The sequence below is a fragment of the Hippocampus guttulatus genome, chromosome 5 (genome assembly GCF_054856545.1).
Source record: "Hippocampus guttulatus isolate MCC_2025c chromosome 5, RoL_Hgut_1.0, whole genome shotgun sequence".
Classification (NCBI taxonomy): Eukaryota; Metazoa; Chordata; class Actinopteri; order Syngnathiformes; family Syngnathidae; genus Hippocampus; species Hippocampus guttulatus.
Genome location: NC_141265.1, coordinates 10,286,897 through 10,305,572, shown reverse-complemented (window position 1 = coordinate 10,305,572; position 18,676 = coordinate 10,286,897). Strand labels below are relative to the sequence as shown.

Here is an 18,676-nt window from a genome sequence, read left to right as displayed (position 1 = left end):
TGCATACCTTTTGATAAGTACCATGGTTGCCAAGTTTGATACACTTGTACCATCTTTTGGTATCAGCAGTTGAGGGACTTTTACTTCCTTACCTGGCAACCTCGTCTCGCGCCAATGTAAACATTACAAGCAGAGAGCGAGTGAAACCGTGAGCTAGCGCTGGCTAGCCTAACCAACTTTTATGTTGTCACTTGTGCTAAGATTGATCTGCTCTCAGATACGTAACAAGCTAACCAACAGAAACGTCCAAAAGAGTTTACAAAGGTGATGTGTGTATTTTAAATCCATTCGCTTGGCTGAAGGAGCATGCCAGAATGCTAGCTAAATGCAACTGTGGAAATGTCACAGAAGGTTCTAACGCGTTAGTACGCAATTAAAACGAACACAAATGTTAAGATGGAGAAAACCTGCTTCGAATGAAACAATATAACATGGCATCGATATTTCACGCCCTGCTATGCACGCATGGATTGTGTGGCTAACGTTAGCGATAGTTCTGATGACCAGGGCTGGTACACTAAAGAAAGATTGACTTCGATGTGCGACTATTGTCAGGACTGCAGCATGGTTCAATGAAAATGTTAGCGTCATTAACCATGAATGTCATACGACTTTTACCATTCCAGGTCATTTGAGTCGATCTTTCCTCCTGCCCCGACGGAGCCTAAACGATGACAACAACCTGACCAATGGACCACTGCACGTTTGGAGCAAGATCATGAATGACAAACTAGTCTTCTTGGGCCTGCTGTACTTTGTCCAGGGCATCCCATATGGTCTCCAGTCTTCTCTGCTTCCAGTCTACCTGCGTGGAGCTGGCCACTCCCTGACACGCATAGGCTTCACCAAGGTCCTTTATTTCCCATGGGTTCTCAAGGTGCTTTGGGCCCCTTTGGTGGACAGGATTGGCACCAAGCGGCGTTGGCTGGTGGCAACAGTCTCTGGACTGGCACTGACATGTCTCGCCAGTTCAGCTCTCGCTCCGGAGATGCACATCTGGGGAGTAGCTGGAACCCTGCTAGCCATGAATACGCTGGCCTCTGTTCAAGATATTGCAGTGGATGGAGCTGCAGTGGGGCTTTTGAAAGGTCGTGGGGAGCTTGGGCTTGGTAACACAGCCCAGGTTGTGGGCTATAAAGCCGGATCGGTGTTCGCTGGAGGCGGTCTGCTGGCTGTGATTGATGTGGCCGGGTGGAGCTGGATGTTTATGCTGCTTACGTTCGTGTACGCAGGTGTGGCCCTGTTTGTGTGGGGGGCTACTGTTTTGGATGAGGAGCCTATGAGGGGCCAACAGGCTGATTGTAGTAAAAGAGCAGGACATGGAGCTGATGCTTTGATGCCATGGAGGGTGTGGAGGAAGCTGCTGGCTGTCCCTGGCACGGCTTGGACCGTCCTCTACGTTCTCACATACAAACTGGGTGAGTCTGATGTATAAACAAGCACATTTGCACTTATACTGTAGCTCTTAGGTGTCAAAGTCAAGGCTCAGGGTTCAGCTATGGTCCACCACATCGTATGTGACCTGCTAAACAAATCATTGCATGTCTTGTTTCTTCTTAAAATCTGGACTAAAATCACACATTTCCTTCACTTCTAGATGATGAACATTGGACTCTTGCAATCATTTATTTTGTTCCCAATCCCCCTTTTAAAGTAAATTGAACAATACATTGCTGTCTGTAGTTTTTGAATTTGAATCTAAACATACAATCCATCATACTGAGAGGTGTTTCTAACTGTACCATGAAATGCTAAATATTAGAAACTGCTCTGTACTCTGATTATGTTTACATGGGCAAGTACATCTTTGACAGTATCAGTGTAGCAATTTGCATGTGACTACCAAAAGATCATAGAAATGACAACAAAATCCAATTTATTAGCTAACACTTTTTTAAATTCCACAGTAGTATAGTATAGTGGTCTATTTGTCCCATATTGGTCTTTTTTATGGTTTCGGTCGGTATGTAGGGTTCAAATCTACCGCTAGATGTCGCTGTGGAATTGCCTATTTAACGTGACTGTAGGTAAATCACAGCAGATATTTCTTGAATAATGGTTTACAAGAACGCGCCACACTGGTCAAGAGTTTGCTTTGAGATTATATGTTTAAACCAGGAGACTGTTTTCTCAAGGTAAACCAATAATGCATTGAGTAATGTGTAAGTACTTGCGGGTTTTTACCAACAACATAGTTCTGGGGGGAACAAAAATAAAAAGTAGTTTATGATCATTTCAGTGAGTGTGTGTGGGTGAAATAGTACAAGTTTGGAAGCAGAGGGGGATTATGGGAGGATTACAGCGTCTTTGTTTTACGGCGTTGGTAAATTGAAAGGGAAGAGCGCTTCATTCTGATCTATGTTTCCATGTGGGTGGTGGAAATGCAATTGTGTGTGCCCATTTGCATAACATTCACTTATACATATGTGAAAATGCATAGGCCTTTTGTTTTGAAGTCATATGTGTGTTTTTGAGAGAGTGTTCCATAATCGGATGAGCCCCAACAGACGACACTACTAGACAGAATATGAAGGCTGGCTGGAGCCCCTAATCTGTCTAGGGAGCAACCCCCCACCCCACAGCACTCTCTCTCACTTTGTCTCATGAGGCCAAGAGTGAAATCAGCCGCTTCTAATTTAGGTGTTTTCATCATTACTACTTTGCACTGCTGATTTATTGACATCCATATCACTTGTTTGCATTTCCTGTAACAGAGCCCAAAATAATTTCTCACCTATACATGTAAAAGCAATACTTTGTAATGGTTTAGGCCTCAGTGTTCTGATGTAATTTCCAATCAGAGACTGTTTTGTTTTTGTTGAAGCGGTGTGGGCGTATGTTTGTGTGAGACCGGTGATCTCCCAGTCTGGACCCACTCCCCTCACACTTCCAATCGTCTTTGTTGAGACACAAATATGAGACGATAGCCCTTTTTCATCTCTGCCTAATGAACTCTTGAGTTTGATTGCATTGAATGCTGCTCTCCTCTGAAGTGGAACCTCTTGGTCACCAATAACTATAGCCATGATGTGCTCATGTTGGCATTAGTGTGACCTTACAGAGATGCAGAGGGACAGTGCAAAGAAGAGGGCACGAAACAACCAGGAAAACACAAAAAGCATATATAAGATGATCTTCTTGTGATCTGACAACCTCGAATGTGAACTATAGTAACACCACATCCTGGGGGGTTTGATTTAACTTTTTTTTTTTTTTTTTTTTTACTTGACAGTTTAATACTTGGTGTTGGCCAATGTGCCAAAATGTATCCTACAAAACCCTAATGTGAATGTTGTTGCAAGTCTATGTGCTTGCTTAAGGTTCATTACTTTTTCAACATCAGTTGTTAGCAAATCAGTCTCTCTGAGTTGTCCAGGAGTTGTCAAGTGGACTGATTTAGCAAAAACAAAGAATGTCCGAGAAAGAAAAGGTTTATAGCTGGTACGAACGCAAACTAATTCCAGAGGGTGACGTTGACAAAAACTACAGCGCAACGAGTGAACCTGCTGCTCAACATGCATTCACGACAGTCTGTATGCTCATGTTCATTGAAAACTAACCATTGTCCGAACATACGAGTGATATGATGGGCCCTTGATAATCATCTTTCTCCAATGTATTGCTTATCAATTAAAAATGTGAAAATGCACCTTGCAGTTTTATTATCCACAAATGTTACAATTTCTGATATTGTACTAAATTCGCAATTTTACGTGTATTATCCTGGCTTCCTCTCTCAACCCCAAACCATGTATGATGGGTTAACTGAAGACTCTTAAAAGGTGAATGTGCCCCTTTCATTGTGTATACTGCCCCTCGCTCAAAGCCAGCTGAGGTGGGCTCAAGCTTTCACATTGTGACACTAATGTGGAGGAGCATCAGAAAAAATGCCCCCCCCCCAAAGGTAAATTCAGAATGTAGTATAGTAATGTATAGTCAGAATGTAGAATGCAAATCTTCCCAGCATTGACATCGAATCTGTATTACCGTCCAGGCTGGACTGTTTCCACAGATATGCATTAGTCGAGCACGGTTGTGGGGGAGGAGAGGAATTTATGGCGACAGGAGGATATTTTCCAGAGGGGAAAAGGACTTGCAGGGATGGGAGACTGATGGAAGGGATGAATTAATGAACAAGCACCACATGGTGCCCTGAGAGGGACAGAAAGAACACTATGAGCATAGAAATAAACACATTTGGAAATGTGGAAACATACTGTGTTGGTGCATGTCATCCTTACTTCCGTGACCAAATTGTGAAGAATAAAAATTGGTTGATCTTAGTGACACAAGAAAAGTACAATGAATGCTTGTGTGGCTTAAACAGTACCTTGTTCTTCGAGGCCTGCCCCTGCATGTCCCCCCCCCTGCAATTAAAATATACCAGGTTCGGCCTCCCTGTGTGGAGTTTGCATGATCTCCCCAGGCCTGCGTGGTTTTTCTTCGGATACTCCGATTTTCTCCCACATTCCAAAAAACATACATGGCAGGCTGATTGAACTCTCTAAATTGTCCACAGGTGTGAGTGTGAGCATGGATTGTTTGTCTCTGTGCCCTGCGATTGGCGGGCAACCGGTTTAGGGTGTCCCCCGCCTATTGCCTGAAGTCAGCTGAGATAGGCTCCAGGACTCCCCGCGACCCTTGTGAGGATAAGGGGATAGGAAAATGGATGGATGGAATAAAAATTTAAAGCTGTCACTTGCATCTATATTTACGCAATATCTTGTATCTGCGTTTTGTGCTTAGGTAACTTTATACAGTATTATTTTATAGTCTATATTGTTATTATTTCATTTTTGCAGTATCCTTTAATATCTGATGTTGACTGAAGTTTTTTGGGGGGATATATTACTCAGTTCTACTAGTTGAAACAATTCATATCACTTCATTTTTCCATGCCTTTGATAACAATAAACGCATACACTTTCACCATCGTGATGCACAGACACATTTGATCCGGGCGGAAGGTGGTCTCCTATTGCACATATTCAAGATCTGCAATCTGACCGGCCAACATTATACCGTTCGCCCGTGGAGGTCTGTTTGCAGTTCCTTACAAATGTATTTTCCGTGCCTTAATTTGCCGCAGGACTCAAGCACATCAGTGTCTTCTTCCACCATATCGAGGACGATCATCATGCTTCTCATGCGCAACATATAAAAGGAATGCCACTTTGATTGGCGGGTAATAAGTCAGCTGTGTTCACGCTCAGTGCAATACACCCCTTTTTAAAATGTGCCACGCTGCACCAGCTCGCACAGGCAGGTCTGCCAGAATACGAAAACTTTAGTCTTGCCCGCCAAAGTTAAAAATACAGTTCAAAACAAAAAGACCTGGCTCAAACTAAATACATCAGTTCTACTACTTACTGTATCGACCAAGCATTGACATTGACATTGAATTTATTTTAGGGGTCTTCTGTTCAGGGTTTGATGCTGCTTATTCTGATCCTGATTACCCCCCCCCCCCCCCCCCCGAGTAAGATCGGATGATACCGATGCAAGTACTTGAAATGTTGGAGTACCCATAGAAAATGCGCACAAGCACAGAGAGAGAACATGCAAGCGCCACAGAGGAAGCCCCAAATTGAGATTCTAAACTGTGAAGTAGACAAATTAACCGTTATGTTATGTCAAAGTGCTTCCCTCATTTAATATTCAATATTCATATTAAAAAAAACAAAAACGTATAAATAGATCTTAATACCCCCCACCATATGATGGTGTCACACTTGTCTGAAAAATGAGGGTTCCCTTTAAAGGTGATTCTGTAATAAATATGTAATACATAATACACATGGAATACATGCGCTTGGATAATAATTTCGTTTATGACAACACCAATCGAACTAATCAGCGCACAACAAGCGCACCCCCCCTCCTGTGTGCACCATTTATGTGTTATAAAACTGTTCTTCTGGTTTGGTGTGTGATGAAATGAGTATTGACTTCGTGCTCTCAAAATAATCTGCAGGGGGCATACAGGGGGTCAATAAAATGAAATATGCTCTCAAATTGTGTCTATTAGTTGAGCAAGTACACCAGGCAGGGATGTTTCTTGGTTAAATGTCATTTTCAACTGTTACAGGGTTGAAGGATGCCCTGACATGAAGGGCCCTATTTTGGCAACTTTACACCCATGTGAAATCACGGGCACAACTTCATTTTGGACAAAAATTAGACTAAATTTAAGACCTAAAATGAGGTGTAGCGTACACAATGGCAAAGAGAATTCACAGAATAACCATGATTCATTATGGGGAAAACCAGCGATTGTTACTCTTTCTGTTTTTTGTTATTTGTAGTATTCATTGCGTGTTCCTAAATATATACCCACGTTTCAATTATTTAAAAAAACCCCACTTGAGTTCTAATACAATACTCATCAAAAATCTCAACACTCAATTAAGTCATCGTGTCGGCTGTCCCTTGTGCCAGAACTGCATTCACTCACCGACCGCAACATTAGGTACGCAGCTCATTGTGGATTGTGTATTTAAAATGCCTGTCAGCGTGATTGAGTGGAGTTATACATCCGCTACATGGTGCTCCAAGGAGCAGACACAAAAAACAGTCTCAATGTTTAGGTAAATGTCACTTGGACAAACCATCTGACTAGAGCTGCAGTATTCTGTGCCACCCCTGCCCCCTTAATAAAATTTGTTTTGTCGCTCCCACTGTATTTTTCTTTGTGGCATCTGTCTCTAATGTAAACACAAACAGTACAGTTGCTTTGAGCCTGACATCCTCCTCTGCTTCCTCCTCACTAACCTCGTAACAATGTCTGCGTTGTTGTTGTGCCCCCCCACCCCGCCCCTAGCTATTCCTCTGTCTCGAACTGTCTCCATCTCTGACTGCTCTCCTTTCTCTCTAGTCATATTTTAGTCACATTTTGAGCAAATAAAAAGCATCATGAATGTCATTTCTTGCTTTCTATCAGCTTCTCTTGTCGCCTCCCACCTATAATCATCTTTTGTCCCCGGTGTCTCTTTCATTTCTCTTAGTTTATGTCTTCATCTATTTTTGTAGTCTCCTCATTGATTCTGTCCTTTCCCCCTTTTCTTTCGCCTCTGCTCGGTTTAATCGTTGCACATCTAATGAAATCCCTACTGAAATGGACACTTGTTGCTTTGAGAATATTAATAGAATGGAATAATCAGCGCAGTTGTGTTTGTCTGCACACACCCCTTGCTCCCATCTTTTGAAAGAAATAATTGGTTGAATGCGGGTCTGTGGAAGCACCGAGCACTGAGCTCAACAACAGGAGAACATGCAGAGGACTATGTGTAAACAACCCCGGCATCATGGCTACTGCTGCTAGTTACCACTTAGAGTGATCAATATTGGAAGGATGAGTTGAAAAAAATGACTTCCTGAATTCGAATTTTAGTAAACTTTTGTAGCACATTTGCCCAATTTCACACTCCAAGAATTGGTGATTTCAGAGAAAATACCTGCATTTCTCTGAAATGTGAACAAAGCCTGGGAAACAAGCCCATTAAGGATCACATCTTCTCTGTGTTCATGTGGTGTGAGCAAGCTGATTTCAAGGGCATTAATAAGGTGTATTATTTACAACTGCATTCACTGAAGTTTAGCAGTGTGAAATTGCAGTATATCTACATGACATGTTTGCTGGCAGAATGTAGTTTTAATTCCCTTAAAACCTTTATAATTTATTTTCACAGTAGGTATCGTTTGAATTTTGCCATCATGTAAGTACTTGCCTTCAGACTGAAACTCCTACTTCTACATCTTGTTTCATCTTTTTGTTTCCCTCTCTGTCAATTATGCAAAATTGAGCCACTCAAAAAAAACCATGCTTATTAGGCTCTTATATTTGCTTAATATCACGAAAACCAACTTTTCTCATTATATTGTTGAATTAACTAAACCCAAGCGTTAGAATAACAATCAGGACATGATATTTGTTCCCAAAGGATTGACCTGGCGGTTAATCAGACCATTACTTTAAGAAATGTCCCTCTCTCCACAGGGTTCATAATGTCTCCCCTGATTTTTTTTTCCTCGCTCAGAACGTGCACAACTGTAGCCTAGGAACAGTAAATATCTTTGTTAGCCAATTAATATATTTTAAAAAATTGTATATAGTGACTAGCGGCTATGACAACTGTGTAAACTGCCAGCAGGGAAACACAAGTGACAGAAGTGTAAGAAAGACACATGTTACCTTAGCAGCCCTACAAATCCACATTTCCTTCCCCACGTTTCTTTTTGTTGGTTTGTCACGCCACTGTTAAAGCATTGACATACATACATTCTGCTCCTGCACTCCCGATCGTTGGGAGCGTCTCAGATTTTTTTTTCTTCCCCGTGCAGTCTGTTTCATCTGTCTCTCTTCCTCTTTCTCTATTTTTGTTTGTCTCGTGGCTGACTGAGTGAGCGACTCGTTGGTGGTGTTGTGCGTCTTTGACAGCAACCTGGGAGCCAATCTGTCACTCACGCAGCTCCTTGGTCCCACTGTCTTTCTGAAGTCAGTCTCCATTAATATAATAATGGCGTGTCGTCGGCACAACTGAATATTTTACTGTAATGTTCAGCAGAACATTACCCCCACACTCAACACCGCACAGAAGTGTGACTGCCTGACAGAAACTTTTTATTTTGACTGAAAGGTCTGTGTGATGTCTGCCTCGCCTTGGAAGTTGTGGTGTTTTTGTTGTGTTTTCCTTTTTGCGCATTAGAAAAAGTGCTAGGCCTCTGTTTGATAGTGACTGAGGGCATTCTTTTTCTTGTCAGGCATCTATTATTGACACTTTCCAGGAATAGGCCGAGGTGCACCGCATGCCGGTTTGCTCTAGGTGATGCGGTAGTCATCATCTCTTGTTTTGTTCGGTCTTTCAGGCTTGACAACTTGGAATCACATTCTCAGTGCAACTGACTGAGTCTTCTTTCAGGAGGTGTTTTACATCTTTACTGTACCTCAAACATATTGAAATGTTGAAACACACTTATTAGGAGGCCTGCAATTAAAGAAAAAAAATCATCTCCACCGTCTGCTTCACTTTTTTGATCCCTTCCTCACTGCTGTGTTTTCATGTCAACTGCAAAAATGATCTGCACATGTAGTAAATGGCAGCCCCCGCTCCCTAAATTTCAGAATTATGTTGTTAATATTTTTAAAAACAGAGATGATCCCATATAAAGCTACGGCACTGATACACTAAAGATGTACAGTATTTATTTAGTATTCAACTGAGGCTGAAGTCATCACCCCCACCCCATTTGTCCATCCACAACTCCCCCTAACCCATCCCAAATGACCTTGTGTACAGGCGAGCAGGGTGCAGTCACCATGTTTCCCTTGTTTCTGCTGGATCACCACATGACCGCCAGGGAGCTCGGCTTCTGGAACGGCGTCATCGCCATGGGCTTCTCCATCTGTGGCTCGTCACTGGGAGGCCTGCTGCTCGCTCAGTTCAGGTAGCTTTCCTCAGCAAATGCGTCATTTCTTATCATCAACTGTAGTCCGTCTGAAGCACAAGACCACACACACTCTCTTTTACGCAAACCGCAATTATTGTAGCATTATACAGCTGTTCTCTCTGTAGATGGATTTTAATGTCATCATCTCATTTCAGATTCACACTTTGTGTTGCGTCATTGATTGCAAGGCACTTTACATCAAATGCACAAACATGCATACAACTGCACTTATTTTCCCCTCTTTCTCGTTCTGTTCTTACTTTTTTCTTCCTATTAAGTTGTTTTCTGTATACAACTCACTCTGGTGTATGCTGCCTGTTTCTCTTTTATTTTTCTTTGCTACGCTCTCCTGTGTGTGTATGCATGCACTCACGCGTACTTGCTCAGTATGTTCCGTCATTTAAGTAAACATCGGCTTGTCGGAGAACTCATGGAACCCCCTCGTGTCTGTTGTGTGGTGTGAGAACAGCATGAGCAGCAATTCAATTACACACACAAACTTATGCGTACATGTGCAAAATACACACACACACACACACACACACACACACACACACACACAACCACACGCACACACACACACACAGTCTCTTCAGGGTGTGCACACACCACTGTTGAATTTACAGATACAAACGTGTTCGACTTTCTGATTAGTCTTTCACCAGGGCTGCGTAAATTAGACCAGACTGTTTTTAACGTTCAGTGTGACTTCTGTGCTGAGTTATTTTGTTGAATCCATTATTGCAGTTCGTCATTATTTTCTATTTGCATGCTGTTCAAACCGTGAACACACATTCCAACAACGATGGTCCGATAAAGATTGTCATCGATAATTACAAATGTAAAACCCGGTCTATATTCGTTATCGCAAAACAGTTTGGCCGAGCCACTAAACTCTGTGATTATGATGTGAAATGGAATGGCAGACAATTCGGAAGCCATCTGAAATTGAGTGCCTGCTAAGTCATTCACTGCAATAATAATGACGAGAAGAGTTTGGAACCTCATGTAGTTACCAGCTTTGGCTAAAATCTTCTATGACTACGACTACTCTTCTTCCTGATATTTTCAGGACGTCTGGATACCCTGTGGCACAATACTGCCTCTCACGGGCCAGTTTTAGTTCTTCTTGACAGCCATCGGTATCTGTGTGGTGTGTTGGTCATCTCGATTAGACCACACATGATAAGAGCAATAAGCACATACACATGGCAGTTTTTTCCTCCTCATCTGTTTCACATATTGACAATCGGTTAAAGGTGATAAAAATTGATTTGTGTTTACCCCACTCAAAATGTTTTTTCCAGTTAATTATTATTATTACTTATTTTCTGATTCAGTAATTGCAAACAACGCACATTAATTGGGAAAATGCTTCACAGCTCATTGAAAATCGGGTCTAAGCAGCGCAAATATGAATCGCGTGTCCACTATACAGTCCAGAAAGGGGTTGTTTTGCATCACGAGCACCAGTCTACCAAAATAGACAGTATGGGACAGTTATCAGAATCAGAATCAGAGTCATCTTTATTGGCCAAGTATGTAGAACACACAAGGTTATGGGAGTTCAATGAAACATTCTGCAACTACATTACAATGTAACAATTGGTTAACGTAAAACAATCCTTTTTAAAGCGTGTCAACATTCGCCAAAATGCAATAAATGATGTCAATGCAAGCAAAAGTCTGACAGGCCGTACTTGAGTCTTCATTTTATCTTACGCCACATAAAACAAAATGTGCTCACATCTTAGATGTTTTTTTCCTCTTTCTTACATCTCTACTTTTTTTTCACACAATAGCGAGCATGCGCACGCATGCGCATGCACATGCACATGCACATGCACATGCACATGCACATGCACGCGCACACACACACACACACACACACACACGCAAACACACACACACTGTCTCTTTGAGTGGCAGGTATCCCCTGAGTGATTGGCATTGTTAATCCTTGATGTCAAAAAACAGTGTGGGTTCATGTGCATGCATGTTTGTTTGTTTATATTAAGGGTGATTAATTATCTTCCCCATGCTGGGGTTCTCCTTAGTTTATTGATTACGTCATGAACCAAAACCACAGGGGGATGATTTTCTTGCTCTAACGGCGAATCAATTAGTGTCTGGGGACTTGTTTACTTAAGCACCCGCGCATGCTCGCCTGTGTGTACGTGTGTGTGTGTGTGTGTGTGTGTGTGTGTAGAGAATGAAGAGAATCATGAAGAGAAACTGAGAATGTCTTGTCTTGTCACTTGTCACTCTTTTTGTTCTGATCTCTGCATCATTTATTTGTCCCCCGTTAGCATCGGCGCGCTGATGCGGCGCGTTTTCGTCTTGCGGACCGTCAGTATGGTCTTCCAGAGCTCCTTGCTCACTGTGTTGGAACCATCGCCACTCATGAAAGGTGAGATATTGATTGAAATTCAGTCAAATCTTTCAGCATTTTTTTTTCTCCACTGTAGAATATACTAGGCGGCGAAAACATCAACACAAGTGTCTGTCTTGACAAACACAATAGTGCTCAGATGTCAAAGAAGGCATCCAAAATAGCAATGATGCTTTTGCAATTCTGCACCACTGCACCACTCGACACCCATGATAATAAGTAATAAAAACTCTCTGCTCTAGCATTCTTAGCTGAGTAATATTATCATTGTAGAGGTCATTCTTGTTCGTCATTGTTTTTGAATGAGTACATAGGCTCATCTTGTCCTATTTGCCTTTAAAGAAGTTACGGTTGAAGTCCTGCTGCGTTTTTTTTCATTGAAACTAAAGTGACTAATTTTGTCACATGATGAAAGCTGTTCATACTAATTCCTTTCAAATGTAAAAAGAATCACATCTATAAAACAAACATTCTAAAGCCAAATGATTGCAAGTATCGAGCAAAATAAAAGTCCTCTAAATTATTCAAATGAGGTTGGTGTTCTCTCTCCCGAGAGCCATTCAGTCGTTATTGCCTGAATGACACGTTATTGAGTTACACAGCTCGTCTCAAAGCATTTGGGAATAAGATGAGCGCCACTTTTCTCCACCAGTTCTCTGTTTCCCGTTTCAGCCTCTCAGACTGAAGTGAATGCCTCCCCCCGCTCTTTAAAGCCGAAACAAAAAATATCAGGGAAAAAGGAACCAGAAATAAAAGAAAAGGGAAAAACATTCAGTTTCGGAATTCTCAATATTACATGATAACCTTCTACTTCCACGGCTCCAGTCTGATCGTAGCGTTTGTGTGTGTGTGTGTGTGTGGTGTGATTGAAGAGTCTTATTGTGCACAAACTCTTGCAGCTTGAGTGAATAATTCAGCGTTTGCAGGAGCAGTGACAGATCAGCTCTGTGGTTCCTCTGTGTTTCTCACCGACACCTCTCTGCGCTTTCCCTCAGAGGATACACTACATGTGTTTTGGGGACAGATGGGGGTGGGGGTGGGGGTGGGCGTCGGTAGTTAGAAAAGACTTTTCAGCAGCATGCTTTGAGTTTGACGCGAGGTGTCGTAGCAAGCACTGGCAGGCTAAAGATGGTCTTTCTGTGGAGTTGCTTTGCAACATTGTCAATTTTGTCTCCCGAAGGTATGGCCGTCTTGAGTATGAGCGTTCAACATTTCCTGGGCGGTCTGATCACCACGCTCACTTTCACGACCATGATGCATTGCACTCAGAGGGCCGAGGAGAGCATTCAGGTAAGAGTTATGTTATTGTCGAAGCCCAAACTGCTAAAAGGGAACTTTTTTTTTTTTCTTAAGTGTGAAGTCATCTCATCTTGGCAATTTGTTTCTTTGCACTTTGCTAAACATCTTTGATCTCAGTTTAATTGTGCCGTTTTGGGATGTGACTTCCTGTAACAACGAATGGGAGGAAGTCAGGCAATTCCTGGCTAACAGCAGCGCACCGAGAACCATCTAGCTGCCGTCACCCACTCTGCCTGTCACTTCTCATCAGTTGTTTCCACCTGGAAAATTTCAAAAAGTCTTAGCAGACCCACTTTCTATTCAGTACTTCCTTCCTCTTTGACCCTCCCCGCCCGTTCTGTTTTGTCCCCCTCCTCACCAGAAGAGTACCCCCCAAACCACCTCACTCTATTTCTTTGTCATTCTCTGGTCCCTTTAAGTGCTCCCTTTTCCATTCGGACTTTTTCCCGCTTCTCTTTCGTCTTCTCCTCTTTGACATAACTCCTTTTGTCCCCGTCGTAACTGGGCCATCATTGCCTGGAGGTGATCGTTGTCATAGCGCAGCCATTCACTCGGTCGATCTCAAGGTGACAAATTATCATTTTAATTGCCGGCATGCTTAAAGTGCACAAGAAAGGCAAATTCAAAAGGGGAAAAGAAAATCACAGACAGTTTAGCTGACATAACGTTTGTTTTGTTACTGTAGCAAGTAGCCAGAGAGAATCAACCAAAGTTGTGATGATATGAACCATGGTGCATTTAAAAGGTTCTCGTGACACGCACGCATGCACACACACACACAAACACACACACACACACACAGTTTTTTTCAGTCTACCATGTGTGTGTGCATGCACACGGTAGAGGGAACGCGTTAAGTCGGCCATGCACACGGAAGTACAGTATGTGAGTGCTATTGAAGGTAGAGCTATCCAGTGACTGAAAGCCGATAGTGTGAGTGCTTGTTCACAATCCCCAGGACAAAAAAAAAAAATCGGTGAAACAAGTTGCTTGGAAGAAAGGAACGTCACTTAGATATGGGCACAGGCTCCTCGGTATGCTTGGTCACTCCAAACTCACCACCGTCACTCGTCAGTCATTTCATTCGCATCCTACCGATGAGTGATGTCCTTTGCAGTGATTAAGTGGTGACAGATGGAACTGCTCCATATACTTTGGCTGAGATGTTTTAAAATGACCATAAAATCACATCTACATATAGAGTAGGCCTATGTGGTGGAACATTTCCCGTGACTTCTCTCATGAAATATATTCAAGAAACTGCTCAGCATTTATTGGCATTCTGCCTTTGGAATGGTTATGCTGTAGTTACCTGCTAAATGCAGTGCTCTTGGGAAGAAAGGCAAAGCTGGGAGAGATTAGCTAATATCTTTCATTCGCACTCCATCCTAAAAGCCGCAAGGCTGAGATCAGATCCTCTTCTTAGTTGGCTTCCACCCATCATTGCAGGCTGCAGTATGAGCTCACTCTTTTTCCGAGGTGCTTCTTCAGCCATCATTGTTCCCTTTGTCATATGTGTTGTAATCATCTTACGAACAACTTGAAATAAATGTCACATTTGACTTTTGTCATTGACCACCATGTGTGTGTGCACGCATTAGGGGTACTATTAACTATTCTTTTCATGATCCATGAATCTGTCAATTATGTTTTCCATGAATCGATTAATTGGATGAACAAAATTACAATTTCTGTCCCTTTATTAAAAAAAGAAATCAAATCGGCAGTGCAGTAAAGTGTACAAAGAGGTCGCTGCGTGAACATCCCAGAGCTCTTAAAGTAATAAAATGATCAAAAATTACAACAAAAGTTACATCAAATAAAATCTTGATGTCAAAAAGCTTGACAATAGGCCATGGACCAACAACAACAAATAAAAATGTATGCTATTCATTATGTGCCAAAGTGTTTGTATTGGAAATGCTGTCATTACAATAAACAATGTGCAAGTTAAGTTTTATTCATACACTAAATTTAAACAACTTCAGGTAATTGATTTCAACCCCCCCCCCCCAAAAAATGAAAAATTGTATAACTCACACAAGAGAGATATTGGGGGGGGGGGTGATTACATCGTGATATATATTAACATTGAGATGTGAAGAAAAATATAGGCCGTCTCATCATCAGTAAAGCCACGGAACAGCTGAGCTGCTAATTATTCCATTAATTTTTAGTCCTTCAAAAGTGGTAAGCACATATATAATTCCTACACCGTTCACCTGATTCTTCTGCTTCTTCTTCTTCTTCTTCTTGGTTCATTTGAAATTTCAGCTTTTTGGTGCATACCGCCATCTACTGTATAGGAAGTGCAAAGCATTTCCAAGTGTAGTCAATAGAAGCAACCCTGCTCGTAATCGATTCACCCCTGTGAACAAACACATGGGACAGTCTTGAATAAAAATTATTTCACCAAAATTGAACAGAAAACCACAACTATACAAAGTTATATGCAAATAAATACACATACATAAAATATTAGAGTCAAACGGGCGAGGATGTTTCTGTGTCAGCCGTCAACAAAACGGCCATTCTGTCAGTCCCTCAATACTAGACAGAATGCCCACCTCTGCCATGAACCTACAACTATTTCTGTCACAGATATTTCAAAGATCAATTGTTTGTTCAATGTATTTTGCCAATTGTATATTGTTGTATAAATGTTGCTGTCATTGCTCTCCCATTTTAGGCAACTCACTACAGTTTCCTGGCAACTCTGGAGGTGTTGGGCAAGCTGACGTTCAGCGCTTTGGCCGGGGGTGTGGTGGATTGGTTCGGCTTTCAAGCGGCCTTCTTTTTCTTCCTTACCCTCTCTGCTGGAACAGCGCTGCACGTGTGGACGGCTACTTTTACCGGTGCTCTCAGGGAACACCAACTCAAAGAGCAGCCCAAATGAATATTAAGCTCTTGACTGTAAGTCCACACGCGCACAAGTAGTTTTAAAGACGTTTAAACCCTCTATTCATCAAGGTGCACGTCCACACACAATGCGCACACAAATGAATTTCCTGGCTGGAGAGTAATACTTTGCAGGGTGGGGTAAGATGGCAGCAGGTGAATGTGCCAAAGAAGCACCTAGGTTGGTTACCTGTGTTTTTGTGGACATTGATAGAAGCGCACAAAGTCTTAAAATAACTTTAGACTGGCCATAAATACCATGAATACCAACCATAAATACGAAAGAAGAGGCTTCATACTGCATGTAGAGAAGGATCATATCATATGATCATATTTTAAGATATCGTGTGGAGCAAAGCACGATGAAATTTGAATTTGACAACTTTTAAATCCTCCAAAAACTTTAATTTTCTTTGCAATAAAGTCTTCAGTCTTAAAATTTGCTGTAGTTTGATAAAACCTGGGAGCAGGAGCCACCTCGTGTGATGAGCGTAACGTTTTTGTGTGTTGGAGGTGGCATGTAAGTCTTACTTGGCTCGCTGTGCTGACAGTTGAGATCTAGAGCATTAAAGGTATGTTAAATTATGCCATCCAGTTTAATGTTCATAATCTAATAAGAGCTGTAAACAAAAGCAATATCACAAGTCCTCCATGGGTTTCCTCAAAGTATGTCTAATGTATATGGATATTGGTCATTGTCTTGAATTTATGGCTTACAGGCTTAGCCAAAACACACGAGTACTACCTCGTATGGACACACAAAATGTGAACGCTGTAGCTGGGCCTAAGACTTACTCTTAAATAACAGATGCACAATATTAATCAAGGCAGGAACCATCAACCAGAGTTTTGTCGGTTGTCTAGATTAGAAGATGATATTAAGGAGCATTGCCTTTAGAAGAGGAGGTCAAGATATCAAAATAGCCCCTTGTAGGGTCGCACTGGCGCTCTATCAATGTTATTCAAGCTTCCTACCTGTAGCAAAGTTCAGCCTTACAATGCTGCATGGTGCCATCGCGTCTCATTTTTTTCCATGAAAAGAAATGAAACGTAAAACGAATCAACTGCAATAAGACCGTTCTTTGAAACTTGAAAGACCGGCATTTTGTATCTGTCTGTGATCATGTTGAAGAAACAGACGTGTGCACTGTCAAGTACTGTATATTGTATCTTGTGTACTGTAACTCTCTATGGCACTGTATACAAGCAATCCTGGTCAAGCTTAAATCATTAAGTGACGAGTTTTTCCTTTGTAGATTCCAGAACAAATGCAATTATATATTACAGGAACGTTAGTCTTAGGTAAAACCAGCATTTCTTAAAATGGCCACATGCTTTTACAAATCTAATGGACATCTACAAATGAGTATTAGGGCCATGCTGGAAAAGAAATCTATGTAGAAAGTGTCATAATTACAAGAAAAAATACTATAAGGGGAAAAAATGTTGTAATATGACACAATCTATGTACGTGAATGTCGTCAAAATTCACAAGTATAAACATATCCTAGCTTGTTACACAGACAGCAACTAGTAAATCAATCAATACCTTGGCACGTCAACTCCATCATCGGTTTGATGTTCCGAAAAATTGTGCAAAAGTGTCATGTAGGTTAGTGGCTGCACTGTGGACGAGTGGTTAGCACATCCGCTTCACAGATCCGATATTGGGGGGTTCAAATCGCCACTGTTTCGGAGTGTTTTCTTGTCATTGTGGCTCGAATATTCCTTCGTAGATGTCACACTTGACACACTAATTACTGGTGTAGTTTAGTTATCTGACGACAAAGCCTGTTGCAAAGCACATCTCTTATCTCATCTCCTGTGAGATTTGCACTCAAAATAAAGATGCTGGGTGAATTGCATTTTGGTGTTTTGTGTGTGTGTGTGTGGTTTCTGAAATTTGCCTGCTGCCAATTTCAGATTTCTATACTCTCATGGGAGGGGTCCTGGGAGGTATTCAAGGGGGAAGTCCATACCTGTCAACCTCGGCTAATAGCTGACCTTATAAATGATTACGATTCCCCTTACAAAGCAACGAAAACCCATACAACGGCTTACCGTGCATGCGCACATCATGCTTTACCAATCCGACCGTACGCAGCGCTGAAAAGAAATATACGATTGAGGATTGCTTTTGCTGGTTTGCCATGACAATAGTAGCGATCGACGACGGCATTGTCGTTGGCTACCAGCAGGTGAGACGATCTGGACTTGAGCCAAAATGGTCTTTGTGAGATCGGTTCACAATTTTTTTTTTCCCGTATAATAGTTGTAATACGCCGTACATGATTTGAAATGATAAAAAAACATAAAATATGGGGAAAACAGACAAGTTGACAGGTATGGAAGTCTCGCTTTGTAAATGTAACGTTGTTCAGAGTCACTATGAACAGGAGACTATAGTCTCCCTGGTAGTGTGGCTGACTGAGGGCTATAAGGCTGAATATGTCCTGTGTCACCGTATGCATGTCCCATGCAGCTCGAATGACACAACAAATGCTGCGAAGGGGGATTAGGCCGGTTTACACGTCCCCTCAATGCACCTCTACTTTAGCCCTTCTCACCACATCACATCATACTGCAGTTGTGTGTGTATAGCGGAATTGACGACGCAGGTTCTGAGAGTGAGGGCTTGAG

General features: G+C 41.9%; 1 protein-coding gene across 1 annotated transcript; it reads left to right on the top strand.

Annotated features, from left to right (window-relative positions):
- Positions 1 to 122: 122 nt before the first annotated feature.
- Positions 123 to 17,901, top strand: slc33a2 (solute carrier family 33 member 2). The gene is made up of 6 exons (XM_086112259.1): positions 123 to 264; positions 627 to 1,418; positions 9,297 to 9,444; positions 11,757 to 11,857; positions 13,020 to 13,129; positions 15,828 to 17,901. The coding sequence occupies exons 2-6, from the start codon at positions 719 to 721 to the stop codon at positions 16,032 to 16,034; spliced, it is 1,266 nt and encodes a 421-aa protein (XP_085968385.1). The 5' UTR covers positions 123 to 264; positions 627 to 718; the 3' UTR covers positions 16,035 to 17,901.
- The last annotated feature ends 775 nt before the right edge of the window (positions 17,902 to 18,676 follow it).

Bases quoted from the DNA above. Each gene is read 5' to 3' on its own strand.
- slc33a2 (XM_086112259.1), top strand. From the start codon at position 719: ATGAATGACAAACTAGTCTTCTTGGGCCTGCTGTACTTTGTCCAGGGC. The intron at 9,445-11,756 runs GTAGCTTTCCTC...GTCCCCCGTTAG, and splicing joins CTGCTGCTCGCTCAGTTCAG to CATCGGCGCGCTGATGCGGC. The intron at 13,130-15,827 runs GTAAGAGTTATG...CTCCCATTTTAG, and splicing joins GGGCCGAGGAGAGCATTCAG to GCAACTCACTACAGTTTCCT.